General features: G+C 35.7%; 1 protein-coding gene across 1 annotated transcript; it reads left to right on the top strand.

The window, feature by feature from the left end:
• The first annotated feature begins 3,155 nt into the window (after window positions 1-3,155).
• LOC128547261 (uncharacterized) lies at window positions 3,156-12,113 on the top strand. The gene is made up of 5 exons (XM_053519373.1): window positions 3,156-3,263; window positions 5,010-5,547; window positions 5,947-6,015; window positions 7,997-8,108; window positions 8,443-12,113. The coding sequence occupies exons 2-5, from the start codon at window positions 5,029-5,031 to the stop codon at window positions 11,142-11,144; spliced, it is 3,402 nt and encodes a 1,133-aa protein (XP_053375348.1). The 5' UTR covers window positions 3,156-3,263; window positions 5,010-5,028; the 3' UTR covers window positions 11,145-12,113.
• The last annotated feature ends 315 nt before the right edge of the window (window positions 12,114-12,428 follow it).

The following is a 12,428-nucleotide window of genomic DNA, read 5'->3' as shown; positions in this document are numbered from 1 at the left end:
AGTCTCACCGGGAAAGACCGCCCGCCGCAGGTATAAGGTCCAAGATTTCTGTGGCCTCTTTCGTGGCGCAGAAGGCTTTTTCTGGAATTATATGCCCTTCCGCATTCCTGGCACACAAATGTCTAAAATGTAAATGCGCTTTAGTACTACAATAATAATAATATTTCATATTTGTTAAACCAAAAAGGACATTCCGAACAAAATGTCTTAAAATAAGATATCTGGAAATAACATATACATTCGATGACCAACAAAACCAGTACAGTTTCCTATTTCTTTTGACAACTGTTACTGACGCTCATGTCAGATGCGCAAATGTATTTTATTCAGCCTAAAAATAAAATTCAAAGTCAATGCGACTGAAACAGAATTCAATATAAACTATTGCTTTTTCAAAAACTTAACAGTATTTGTTACAAAGGTTACAAAGAATGACTTAGACATGACATTTTAGTCGACCTAGAAATGTAGTACATAAAGTGAAAGTTGGTGCATTTTCTTTTAAATCAGTCAAATTAAGTACAAAGTAGTTCATCTTACTAGGTAAAACTCCACAGTTTACAGCCTGCAAAAAGCTTTCATTTGACATAACCATTTGAATTTAACCAGACATATAACGAGATTTTTCTTATAGTAAGCAGTATAAACATGGGAAAAACTTAAATGAAGCAGGTTAATGAAATACTAGACTTTCAATAACAAATCATTAAATCACGCCCCCGTCTTAGCATCAAGAAAAACGGACCCCTGCTTAGCAATTTGATAAATCTGGCCTCGGAAGCTATTGAAGGCTCTTAATTTGTAATTTATTAATGTGTATATATCAAGACAATACTCGTATAAATATCCGTGTCGCAAAGTAGCCTTTTACGGCCTTTTAAATGATTTATCTATTGAATTTGCGAAAAGGTCTCCCGTCTTAACATCATCAAATTTGTTCACTTCAGATGCGCGGTTGCACTTTTAGTGAAAACGAGCAGACTTTGAAACAGAAAACTTGTAGCCGAGTGTTGGATTTTCATATGAGACGGCACTCATCTATGTTTGCTTTTATTTGAACAGGTTGGTTAAAAGATATTTATGAAAATGTTACCTTTATCGAGGAATCCGCCATGTTTTTGGCACCCCAGATTAGCGAAAAAGTCACGTGGTACATGCACCCTGTTTAAGTAAAATAGATTTAAAACAAGAAATAGATATATTTTTGTCAGCTTTAACTGTCCCGATGTAAAAGAGAAAAGGCATCATAATTCCGGGTATCATTCTTTTAAACATCCAAGCGATAGAAAATGCACCACTGCCTATTCCCAAATCGTAGACTAGAAGTTGTGTATAAACGCCTATAATGTTCCTATATTTTTTCAAAAGTTCTTTATAACTTATTCAAACAATGCAATTCGAAAAGAAAATCTTATTATTTTGCCAACATAACATTAAATATTTTGTAAAATATACTATCTCCCTTTATTAAATACGAATTGTCATTTCATGTTTAAAGTCGACACGACATTGGATATGTTATCAACATTGGTCCAGCATCAGAATTCAATGCCGTGTAGGCACATGTTTTAAAAAGTTGACGTTACGAAGGTTGATCCAGAAGTAATGTCACTGCGACCATGGTGCGCTTTTTAAACTGAGTATAATAATAATAATATATCAAAGTATACAAAAATTCAATTCTGATAATATGGCAAAATATTTATTCCCGGCGTTCTTTCCTTTAAAATGACCAAGAATTCAATAAATACCACTGACGTTATGTCGCCGCACGCTAAAATATTATTGGTTCATTAACAAAACTGTCAAATGCAGCCACCGATCTTTTTTAAAATAACGCGCTGAATCATATGAAACTTTTACAACGTGACATCACGTATCTCGAGATCAGCCGTTTGCTGTTGAAATTTTATTGGCGTCATCGCTCGTTGAAAATATCTATGCTGTGTTAACGCTTGTTTATGCTGAGAGCAAATGTGTCGACTTCTGACAAAACACCGCATCGCGCTGTTCTGCGTTTTTGTTTTATTAGGAGTATCACCGTTAGAGGCCATGCAGACGATAAATTACACATATGGACCAAAAACAGTGAACAGGAGACTAGTATACAGGTGGTATGAGCGTTTCAGGGACGGCGAAGAGTCACTAGAGGATCGTCAGAGAACCGGAAGACCTGTGGCTTTGGCGCCGTGTGATTTTGCGCTTTTTCCTCATCTTAAAGATAAACTCCGAAGGGTCCATTTCCAGAACCTTTCAAGATCATTTGAATTTTTTTGTGAAAATGTATTTTCATCTCTTTCAAAGGACTGGTATGTTGCTGCTCTCCGTAATGGGTGAACAGACATTAGCGCTGTATAGACAATCAAGGACGATACATTTAAAAGGAATTAATATTTATTGCGGTCACTAAGAAACGTCGTCTTGGACGTCAATAACGTCAGTGACGTGCGGCGATCGCTTCAAGTATGCCTTCCGTATATATCGATGTCGTAAAAACTATGCAATATATCGTATCGATATTTTTAGACAATATTGCAAATAGATAAAGGTACTTCGGTATGCATTTTTTGTTTATTTCCTTTCATTATACATGATTTTACAGCTACTGTGACATTACTTTTGGATCAACACTCGTATATCGGTCATATATTTTTTCTGACATCAAGTCGATACTGGACAAATAGGAATTTCGTACATTTTTGCTGACGGTCAAATATCATTAAGTAAATGGAAGTTGGTATAAGTCCAACCATGTAACCAATTAAATTTAAACATATAGAAAGATGTTTCTTTGATTTGAGATTATAGTCTGAAGCCCACGAATGTATTATGTGAAAGCGGTATGTAAGTGTTTGTACTATGATTGCACGTGAACAAGATTTTCGAAAACTTGTCATTCAAAGCATGTTATAAATAAATGAATGGAATCTAATTCGGGTAAATATCAATCAGAAATTATATTTAAGAATGTCGTGTATAAAAAATGGTTTAAACCCTTTCTCGTATTTACCGCCACAATGATATATAAAAATATCATTTAAAATGAACGCTCTCCGCAATTCAGTTCGTACCACAAAAATCGCATGATCACAAGTATAGTGTAAGCCGCAAAATATTACATAATCCGCATTATGTTATTTCAGTTTCCGTTTCAAGGCGCATGTGTCAACATCGATTTTATACTTGCAACAATGTCACGTAAACTTAAAAGCTTGTTCCTTGATATCGATGTGCTATTCGGATAGGAATACCATATAATATCGGTATAATGCATTTATAAAACATGTAAAACTTGTTGTACTTTTCACAGTTTAACATATTTTAACCAACTCTTATCGTTTATCCAGCATTTAAAACCGAAAGTAGGAACCAATGAAAATTTCCGACTTTCGGTTTTAAAGTTGTTTTTATTTTTCACAGTATGTGAACTCTATGGGAGTTCTTTAACTTTCTCTTCTGTTTGGCAGTCATTATGTACCCTAAATAGTAACTGATCAATACAGTATGTTCGAGTTATCAGAACAAATTTTCAGAAAATAAAAATGAAACTCAAGGGCGTGTCCAGAGTGGGGTGCACCCGACGCGCGCTGTCTAAATTTTGGCTGGCAAACACTTTTATAGCCTGAAAGTGAGACATCAATCATTCGCAAAACATGATATAATATATTATATTAGTATTTATAACTGCTGCCGAGGAGGAATAGGTCTGAAGTCGAATTTAAAAGCTGTAACTTTAATGATTTTATGAACAAATTTAAAAGATGACATTGTATCAAATACTTAGGCCCCTTGTTTGTAAAATATACGTCAGCTTGATTTACTTGGTGTTTATCTGTGAACGATTTTTCCGTAGGGGAATGTCCCCGGAACCCATCCTTGATACCGTCCCTGAAACTGATCGATACTTTAACATGTACTAATTCGTTTTAAAACATTCATTTGCAAATATCTGATTTATGAAGCAAACCTTCTGAACACATAGATATATTGCTGAACATTATTACATATAAATAATAGGTCTACATGAATGGAAGTAACTGCCTATAAAATTCAGCCGATGGTCAAGTGTTTTAAAATCCCAAAATGTGCATTCGGCCTTTTTACTTTTCGAGAAAAAAAATTGTTTTCTTTTAACAGCCTAAAGTATGGAAATATTTTGATTCTTTCTACAAAATAGTGGTACTCAAATATATTTTCCATATGAAGTCCTTGTAGATCTACTTTAAAACAGGAACAATGACGAAGGCCAAAGCGCTAAAACATTAGTTGTACATGTATGTCATTTTCACTTTTGCTTTTAAAATAAAGGTAATATGTATTGTTAAATATATCAAAGACAATTAAATAACTCGAGTGAAAATTATGTATAACTATGTTACGCTAAAGATTACACTTATTTTCAATTACAAGAGAATTTTACTGTTACGGTTGCATTGAGAGCTTACACGTACTATATTCGTTCACTTGGTACTCACAAAGTAGTCCAGGCAATTCGCATTTAATACAAAACACGTATGTTAAGTGAGAGCACAAAAATATTGTCTGTACATGATTGAGATCTGCATGATTTGTTCGACACTGCATCTGTGCATTATGTCTTACGTGTCAAGACTTTTGATATCTCATCCCTAGTGTGCCTTATGGCAAAATATTTTCAATTTTTATATTGTTTTCTTCGTAAAATTGTTCTTGATTTTTTTTTCATCGGATATGCATAATGAAGGTGTCATCATTAATTTATACACTTTTAAAGTCTGCAGAACTATTTTGAACTGGTTTGCAAGTATATAATAAATTTCCCGTATTGACCATAAAAATGAGTATTACATATTACATAGATATAAATATCAAATACACAGTGGGGAATTCAACGAAGAGTAATGAAAACTTTGAGTCAAAACAAAATGAGCAAATGTTTTGTCGTTTACAAAGAACAGTTCTAAATTCAACCTTCCTTGGACTTCGTAATAGTATTGGTTAAACATTACTGTTGTATTGTTTTTCTTCAGATTGTGACAAAAGATAAAAATGGCTTTTGGAGGAGTACTTGGCGGAGTACCAGGATTAGTTCCTAGAGGAGCATCTGGTGTAGTACCTGGCGGAGCCCCTGGTGGAGCACTTGGAGGAGTACCTGGTGGAGCACTTGGAGGAGCAGCAAGCGGAGCACCAGTTGATCCCGAGCAGAAAGAGGCATACTATCTCCGGCTTCATTTACTTATTGTAAAAGAAGGGACAGCTATTTTAAAGACAAGATTTGATCATTCTGTGCCACCGCCACAACTCCATGCTAAGCTGCAACAGTGTACGAAAACATTTAACCATGCAAAGAAAAACAGCCTTCTCAGCAAAACACAGTTAAGTAATTTATTTCCACAGTATCGCCCACCTTCTTCAGATACATTCGATATATCACTTTTAGTTTATCTTCTGAGGAACATATGTGGACTCAAGTCGAAATGGTGGAGTGAAGACGACAACAGTAAAATACCGGATAAGGTGGTTGAAGAGGTGGCCGACATTGCTCGTTTAAGGAACTTGAGAAATCAGGTATGATCAGACTTATGAACAAGTAAAATGAACTATACAGCATTCTGTGTACAATTAAGGCATTTCCTGGTCGATTAATTGTTTGAAAACTGAGTAAATGCTTAGATATTGTTTTCAGTCGTTTTGATTGGCTTCATTTTAGTCAAAGTTGCCTTGGTTTACTTCATGTTAAGTCAAAGTCTCATTTCTATGTTAATTTTATTACTTATTGTGTAAGCTTCTTTGCAAAGTAATTAACTCATTCACTCTCAAATTTTACCATTGCTGTCGTTTTCCATGTAGAGTCTACAGCATAGAATGTATCTAGATGTACAGCAAACAGTCTGTCCATACAGTACACATTAATAACCCGCTCAAAAGTAAACTTAACTATGAATGTCACATTATCTAATTATCCAGATGCAGCATAAGCAGGTTGCTTCACTTGAGCAGGTGGAATTTGAGACAATGTGGGATTTGGTGGAAAAGGTATGCTTGTTAACAAGTTAAATAGAGTTTCTGATCTTTTCTGTGTATTTAGCGGGTATGCAATTATGCTAAAGCTTGAAACATAAGTGCCTTATCGGAATAGATAAATACACAAATTGACACTGTATTCAAAAGGTACTGTATATACCTTTCAACAAAAAAAAACTTTAATTCAAAGGCAAATTTGTCACATTTCAAGCAATTTTAGTTAGTTACAAGACCGTTCAGTTTCCTAAAAATGATAAGTGACACCGAATAGATGAGTCGATACATTTCGTTATCACTTTACTAACAAGGTATATGAAACTTAATCCAGAGTGTACAGTAAAAAGAATGTTCCTTCGCCTTAACGCAAAACTGCATTGAAATAAAAAGGCAGCGAGACCTTTTTCGCACTGAGGTGACAATTTATTGGATATAAATTAGAATATGGAATGGTTTTATTAAATGTACATTAAAAATACTGCAGGCTATTAATTACCTGAAGTAATTTCAAGAAATTATATAATTGAGCCGTGCCATAAGAAAACCAACATAGTGCATTTGCGATCAGCATGGATCCAGACCAGCCTGCGCATCCGCGCAGTCTGGTCAGGATCCATGCTGTTCGCTAACGGTCTCTCTAATTGCAATAGGCTTTGAAAGCGAACAGCATGGATCCTGACCAGACTGCACGAATGCGCAGACTGGTCTGGATCCATGCTGGTCGCAAACGCACTATGTTGGTTTTCTCATGGTGCGGCCCATATACTATTTTTAGTTCAATGGTTGTTAAATATTCTAACGCTACACTGATATTTTCTACATAGCTTCAAAATCAAAGATTACTGACAAGTTTCTTGGGTTTCTAGAATTCAAACCAGTATGAATTTACTAATTAATAGTCCTCGTCTCGGTAAATAAATCATAATATAATGCACAAAACATCAAAGGAACAAAATTCATTATTTTATCAGAACCTCCTATCAAAAAATAAAACGACATCTACCTCGATGTTTCAAGCAGTTTGCATTTTCTGATAAATTTGTGTCGAAATATTACAAATGTCAAAACTTCATATCCTTTTGGCAAAAGGACAACAAAATAGTGACACAGAAGGTGTTCATACATATCAACATGAAGATACCTAGTCTGATATTTATTTTTTCATCGACCTAAGTGTCTCAGTGAGTTATGTTTGTTGTATAGTTGTTGTTCATGAAACTTTGCAGGAATGCTACAAAGATCTTATAGTATCAAATAAAATAAATTTCAAATCGGTAGGTAACTCGATGTTTTATTGTCAATCTGTTGGGTTTTCAAAGTGTGTCGGTGTACAATGGCTTAACAAACTGTATAGTAATTATATTAGAATTGTTTTCGTGTGAGGACCCCATACTCCTACTTCTACATGTACTACAAATATATTGTTTAGTATTTGTACATTTCAAACTGATCTCGATAGCTTATCTGAAATGGTTGTAAAAATGCCTTTTGATATACGTGTTTGAGCTGCACAGCAAAGATAAGCAATAAAGGGCCATCATGGTCCTGTTTTATCAGTATCATCTTAAGTATGACAAATTCCTATATTTTGTTGCCACAGAGGTTTAAATACCTGCAAAATATAAAGCCCTGCTAAAAACTAAAGAAAAATATTAAATATATAAAAGATAATTACAACAAGTCAAGTACATATCATTTCATAATGCAACAAGTAATTTGTTTTCTGTAATTTTCCAAGAGATAAGATACAAAACTCCACTCGTACTCTACAGTAAAGACATAATTTTATATAACAATCTAAGTGAAAGTTAGAAAATATTTCGGACAATACCACCTTTACCTAGCAAACTTAATATCCAGAGAACGTTACTGCGTTGATAGATCATCATAGATCCTCTTTATTAAAGAAAACATTTTTTGAAAAGAAGTACCAATTTACATATAATTGTTTTGATAAACGACTAGTAAAACTTTGTGTTTCATTCAAATATTTTAGGTAATGCTTCGACTTGCTACGAAATGCAATATACCTGACCAGAAGCAGAAAATTGATGATATAAAAGACAGACAACTGGATTTAGTTACTGAAGAAATGAGAAGTATAAGAGGTGAGTCAAGGAATTAATTTGATAAAGACTGTTGAAAGCTACTGCCAAAAATCACTGCAATAATCACAGACAGTACTTCATTATTGTCATGCACAGGCAACAGGTGCGATATACATGAATAATTTTTTCTTACTGGCTGCGAAAATCTACATTACTTCTGCTTATAGTTTACAAATGTTTTCAGTTACGACTATATCTATACCTTCTACTGAATTTTCAAAGTCATCATTATTTCTAGTATATAATTAGGAAATGTCTTTTGGTATTCATTCTAATAAAACGCAGAACTGGTAATTAATAATCATTATCAGCTTGTTGGTCGATGTTATTTCAGCAAACACAGAACTGTTTTTCCAAGACTATCAAGACGATGACCGATATGTAGAAACTGCTGCCTATCAGAAAGCGAAGGCAGTTCTTGAGGAGAAACAAATTGCTATACTCACCGGTCACCCAGGCGAAGGCAAAACAACCATGGCCGCTAGACTTGCGCTACACATGAGTCAGCCTCGAAACTGCCTGAAGTTGGTCACACCATCTGACTGGCGTAAGATTGATCTGTCTTTGAAGCTGTTTGATACAGTTATAATAGATGACATATTTGGTGCAGGTGCGCTTGATCAAAAGTTAGTAGGTGATTGGAGACAATACCTTACTGATATAGAAAGAGCAGCAAAGAAAAAGGCCGTGAGAGTAATTATAACATCCAGGCATTACATATTTGAGGAATCTAAGGAGGAACTGGGTTCTTTACCAATGTTCAAAGATGAAAATGAAACCGTTCTTCTGCTTACCTCCTCCGAACTCACACATGATGAGAAAACTAACATTCTTAAAATGCAAGCAGAGAAAAATGAGAAACAGCTTGAAGACTACACTATATTTAAATGTGTCGAAGCTTCAAAAGGGCCGACGGAAGACATTAACGATTTCTTGTTTGGCTTCCCTGAGTGTGCATCTATGTTTGTCAGAAATGAAAACATGTTGCGGAAAGGAGCAGCCTTTTTCAAGAAACCTGCATCACACTACAAGAAATATTTAGAAGATTTATACAAAGGAAAAGAGAAGGATAAATTTTTGGCACTTGTTGCTGTTTGGGCCAAAGAAAATAAACGATTATCACGGGATGAACTAAGGACCAGGAAAACTGCTTCAGACCATATCAAACTAATAGCAGAAATATTCGACCACGATCTTGATAAAGAATTTCTCGAGACAATGCGACTATCACTTGATACTCATGTTGGAGGATATCTAGTTTTCAGTGAAGCGACAGGAGAATATGCGTTCAGTCACAATGTCATTGGGGACATGGTCGGTCTGGTCATCGGGAAGAAGAAGCCAGAGGAAACTGTGGAAATTTGTCCTAGAGATTTTCTGATGGAGTATATTTCCATTGGTGAAGCCGCGCGAGATGACTTTAAAGTAAGCTTAAAGGAGAGACAGTTTCATTACTTAATTGAAAAATGCAGTAATATGCTTTTACGTAAACACTGCAATACCGTTGCAGAAACTCCAACAGCAGATGAATTTCAAACGCTACAAAGAACGGGACAAAGAAACAACGACATCAAAATAATAAACACGATAGATTTTGGTATCATTAAACATAAAGCTTTTAGCTCAGAAAAGTTTGTGAAGGAGTTCATTGACTACGTCGTTGAAGAGGACCTAGTAAATGAGGTTTTTTCTGCCCCGGTGATGAGAATGAAGGGTTATTTCCTTGATTACGGGATATGGAAGAAACAGCTTGATATGTGTCTGATGGGATATGCATGGTACAGTGGAGCAATTGTGTTTGCGAAGGAAGTCATCACTAGAGAGATTGTTGGAGAGGAAAATGTCGACCATTCTATCCCATTACTTCTAGCTGCACACTCGAAACAGAAAGAGTCAGTTGAATTCCTACTGAGCCATGGGGCAAAGGTGACTGGAGATGCTATTTACATTGCAATGCATAAGAGCATAGAGCTTCTGAATATGTTCTTACAACACCCTGGAACTGACGTTAATGACAGAGGAAATGCGATTAATGGGAACTTTCCGTTGATTGTAGCCGCGCGAAAAGGGCTGACTGAAGCTGTTAAATGCATGCTTACCTCGGGTGCTGACACTGGAGTACAAAACACTGCTAAAATGACGGCTCTACATAAGGCAATATTGTACAAACATGAAGATGTCATTGAAATGTTAGTTGAGGCTGGTGCTCCACTCAATATCAAAGGAGGAAAGTTCAAAAGAACACCACTACACTTAGCAGTGGATTTAGAGAATATGGAACTTGTAAAGCTTTTACTTAGGAAGCATGCTTCACTGACTGTAAAAGATCATAGAGGGCATTATCCAATACACATTGCTGCTGTTAGAGGTAACATTGAAATACTTCGTGAGCTATACGTTGCTGACCGTACACAAGACAAACTACGTATTTCATCATATGGTACAAAATCTGTCATCAAAGGCATGTCCTTGTTCCATGTTGCAGTCTGGAAGAAAAATGAAAAGCTCCTAAATGCATTGATTGATCTAACAGCGGATCCAAATGTTCAAGATTTCTATGGTCAGACACCTTTGTTCTTCGCAATAATGAAGAAGCAAGAATACTGCATTAGAAAACTGTTAGAGTATGAAGTAACTAATAAGAGAAAACCGCAAAAACAAGGTTTTACCCCTCTCCATGCAGCAATTCATAAAAATCTAGATGAAATTGCAAAACAGTTAGCAAGGTACTCTGATGTAAATGCAAGGGATAAGTATGGAAAAACCCCGCTCCACGCTGCATGTGAGAAGGCCAAGCTTGAGCTAATACGAACTCTTCTCGTAAAATATGGAGCAGACCCAAGAATCATCACAAAGAGAGGGGATACAGTTTACCATATTCTAAGAAGAAGCAAGAAAAAACTGTCGGAAAATGAAGTTGATAATTCACAACAGGCTGAGCAGTTGATCAGTGAATTTGATCCAGAATTCGCTAAACAGCTGCCAAACTTGACGAATAAAGGCGGTGTAGTTATTAAAGTGAGAACAACACGATAACAACCTGTCAGAACACTGCTGAATATCCTTGCTCGGGCTGCGCCTATAGACTACGATTTCGGAGGAGAGAACTTTGAATCAGTTCAAGATGACTATGATGATGGTGACATGTACGATGACAATGATTTCCTGCAAGATATGTATGAAGATTACGATGATGGGTACGATCTTGATGACTTACTAAAATAGTTTAATTGCAACAGGAAATCGAAAAGAAGTGTTCTTTTTTTTTCTTTTCTTTTTTTGTTACATTGACTTTAAATTGAGTTGTGTATTTAATTAAATGACTTTGAGTTTAATGTCAATATGAACACGAAGAAGAGAGCAAATTGACAGACGATGATATATTTATTAAGCTCACTCTTATACGATTTTCTAGTTCAGCATCTTGTTTTGTAAGTTCTCAGCGAATATTTTTCTTGACTTTGACTTTTTACCTTTTACATTTAATTTTTTATCACTTTATTTTCAAATGTATTATACCGACGGATGTATTGTGTAATTTATGTTTGCTATGTTCCATTGCGTATTTTCAAAACTACTTTAAGTTCCGCATGCTTAGCTCAGTAGGGAGAGCGCAGGTCTACGGATCGCGGGGTCGTGAGTTCGGTCCCCGGGTATGTTTTCTGTGACGATTTGATAAAAGACATGTTGTCTTAAATCATTCGTCCTCCACCTCTATTCTATGTGGGGAAGTTGGCAGCTACTAGAGGAGAACAGGTATGTACTGGTACAGAATCCAGGAACACTGTTAGGTTAACTGCCCGCCGTTTCATAACTAAAATACTGTTTAAGAACGGCGTTAAACCAAAAACAAACAAAGAAACAAAACTACTTTAAATAGCAAATGATTGATCAAAGCTTACGTATATTGTGCCTGTTTATATTTCACTTGTATGTATGTATGTACGTATTGTACGGAAATAAATAAGTTTCACGCAAACTGATTTCTTCCTAAGATTCTGTTTTTGTGCAAATAACTACTACATATTATAAACAAGAGCTGTCACTAATGGTGACAAAAGCCCCCACAGCGCCTTGACCTTTGACCTGGTGACCTTGCCCTTTAACCTGGTGACCCCAAAGTCAATAGGGGTCGTGTACTCAATAAGTACTATCAGCATGTGAAGTTTAAAGGTCTTGCATGCAGTGTTTCGCGAGTAAAGTGCCTTCATGCAAAAAGTTAACATTGGCCCCTGTAACCTTGACCTTTGACCTGGTGACCCCAGTCAGTAGAGGTCATGTACTCAATAAGTACTATCAGCATGTGAAATTTGAAGGTCC

Source organism: Mercenaria mercenaria, chromosome 12, assembly GCF_021730395.1.
Source record: "Mercenaria mercenaria strain notata chromosome 12, MADL_Memer_1, whole genome shotgun sequence".
NCBI classification, from domain to species: Eukaryota; Metazoa; Mollusca; class Bivalvia; order Venerida; family Veneridae; genus Mercenaria; species Mercenaria mercenaria.
The sequence above is the reverse complement of the archived record's forward strand: the minus strand, read 5'-3'. Positions and strand labels throughout refer to the sequence as shown.

Coding starts and splice junctions, on each gene's coding strand:
- LOC128547261 (XM_053519373.1), top strand. CDS start 5,029: ATGGCTTTTGGAGGAGTACTTGGCGGAGTACCAGGATTAGTTCCTAGA. Junction 5,548..5,946: donor TAAGGAACTTGAGAAATCAG/GTATGATCAGAC, acceptor CTAATTATCCAG/ATGCAGCATAAGCAGGTTGC. Junction 8,109..8,442: donor AGAAATGAGAAGTATAAGAG/GTGAGTCAAGGA, acceptor ATGTTATTTCAG/CAAACACAGAACTGTTTTTC.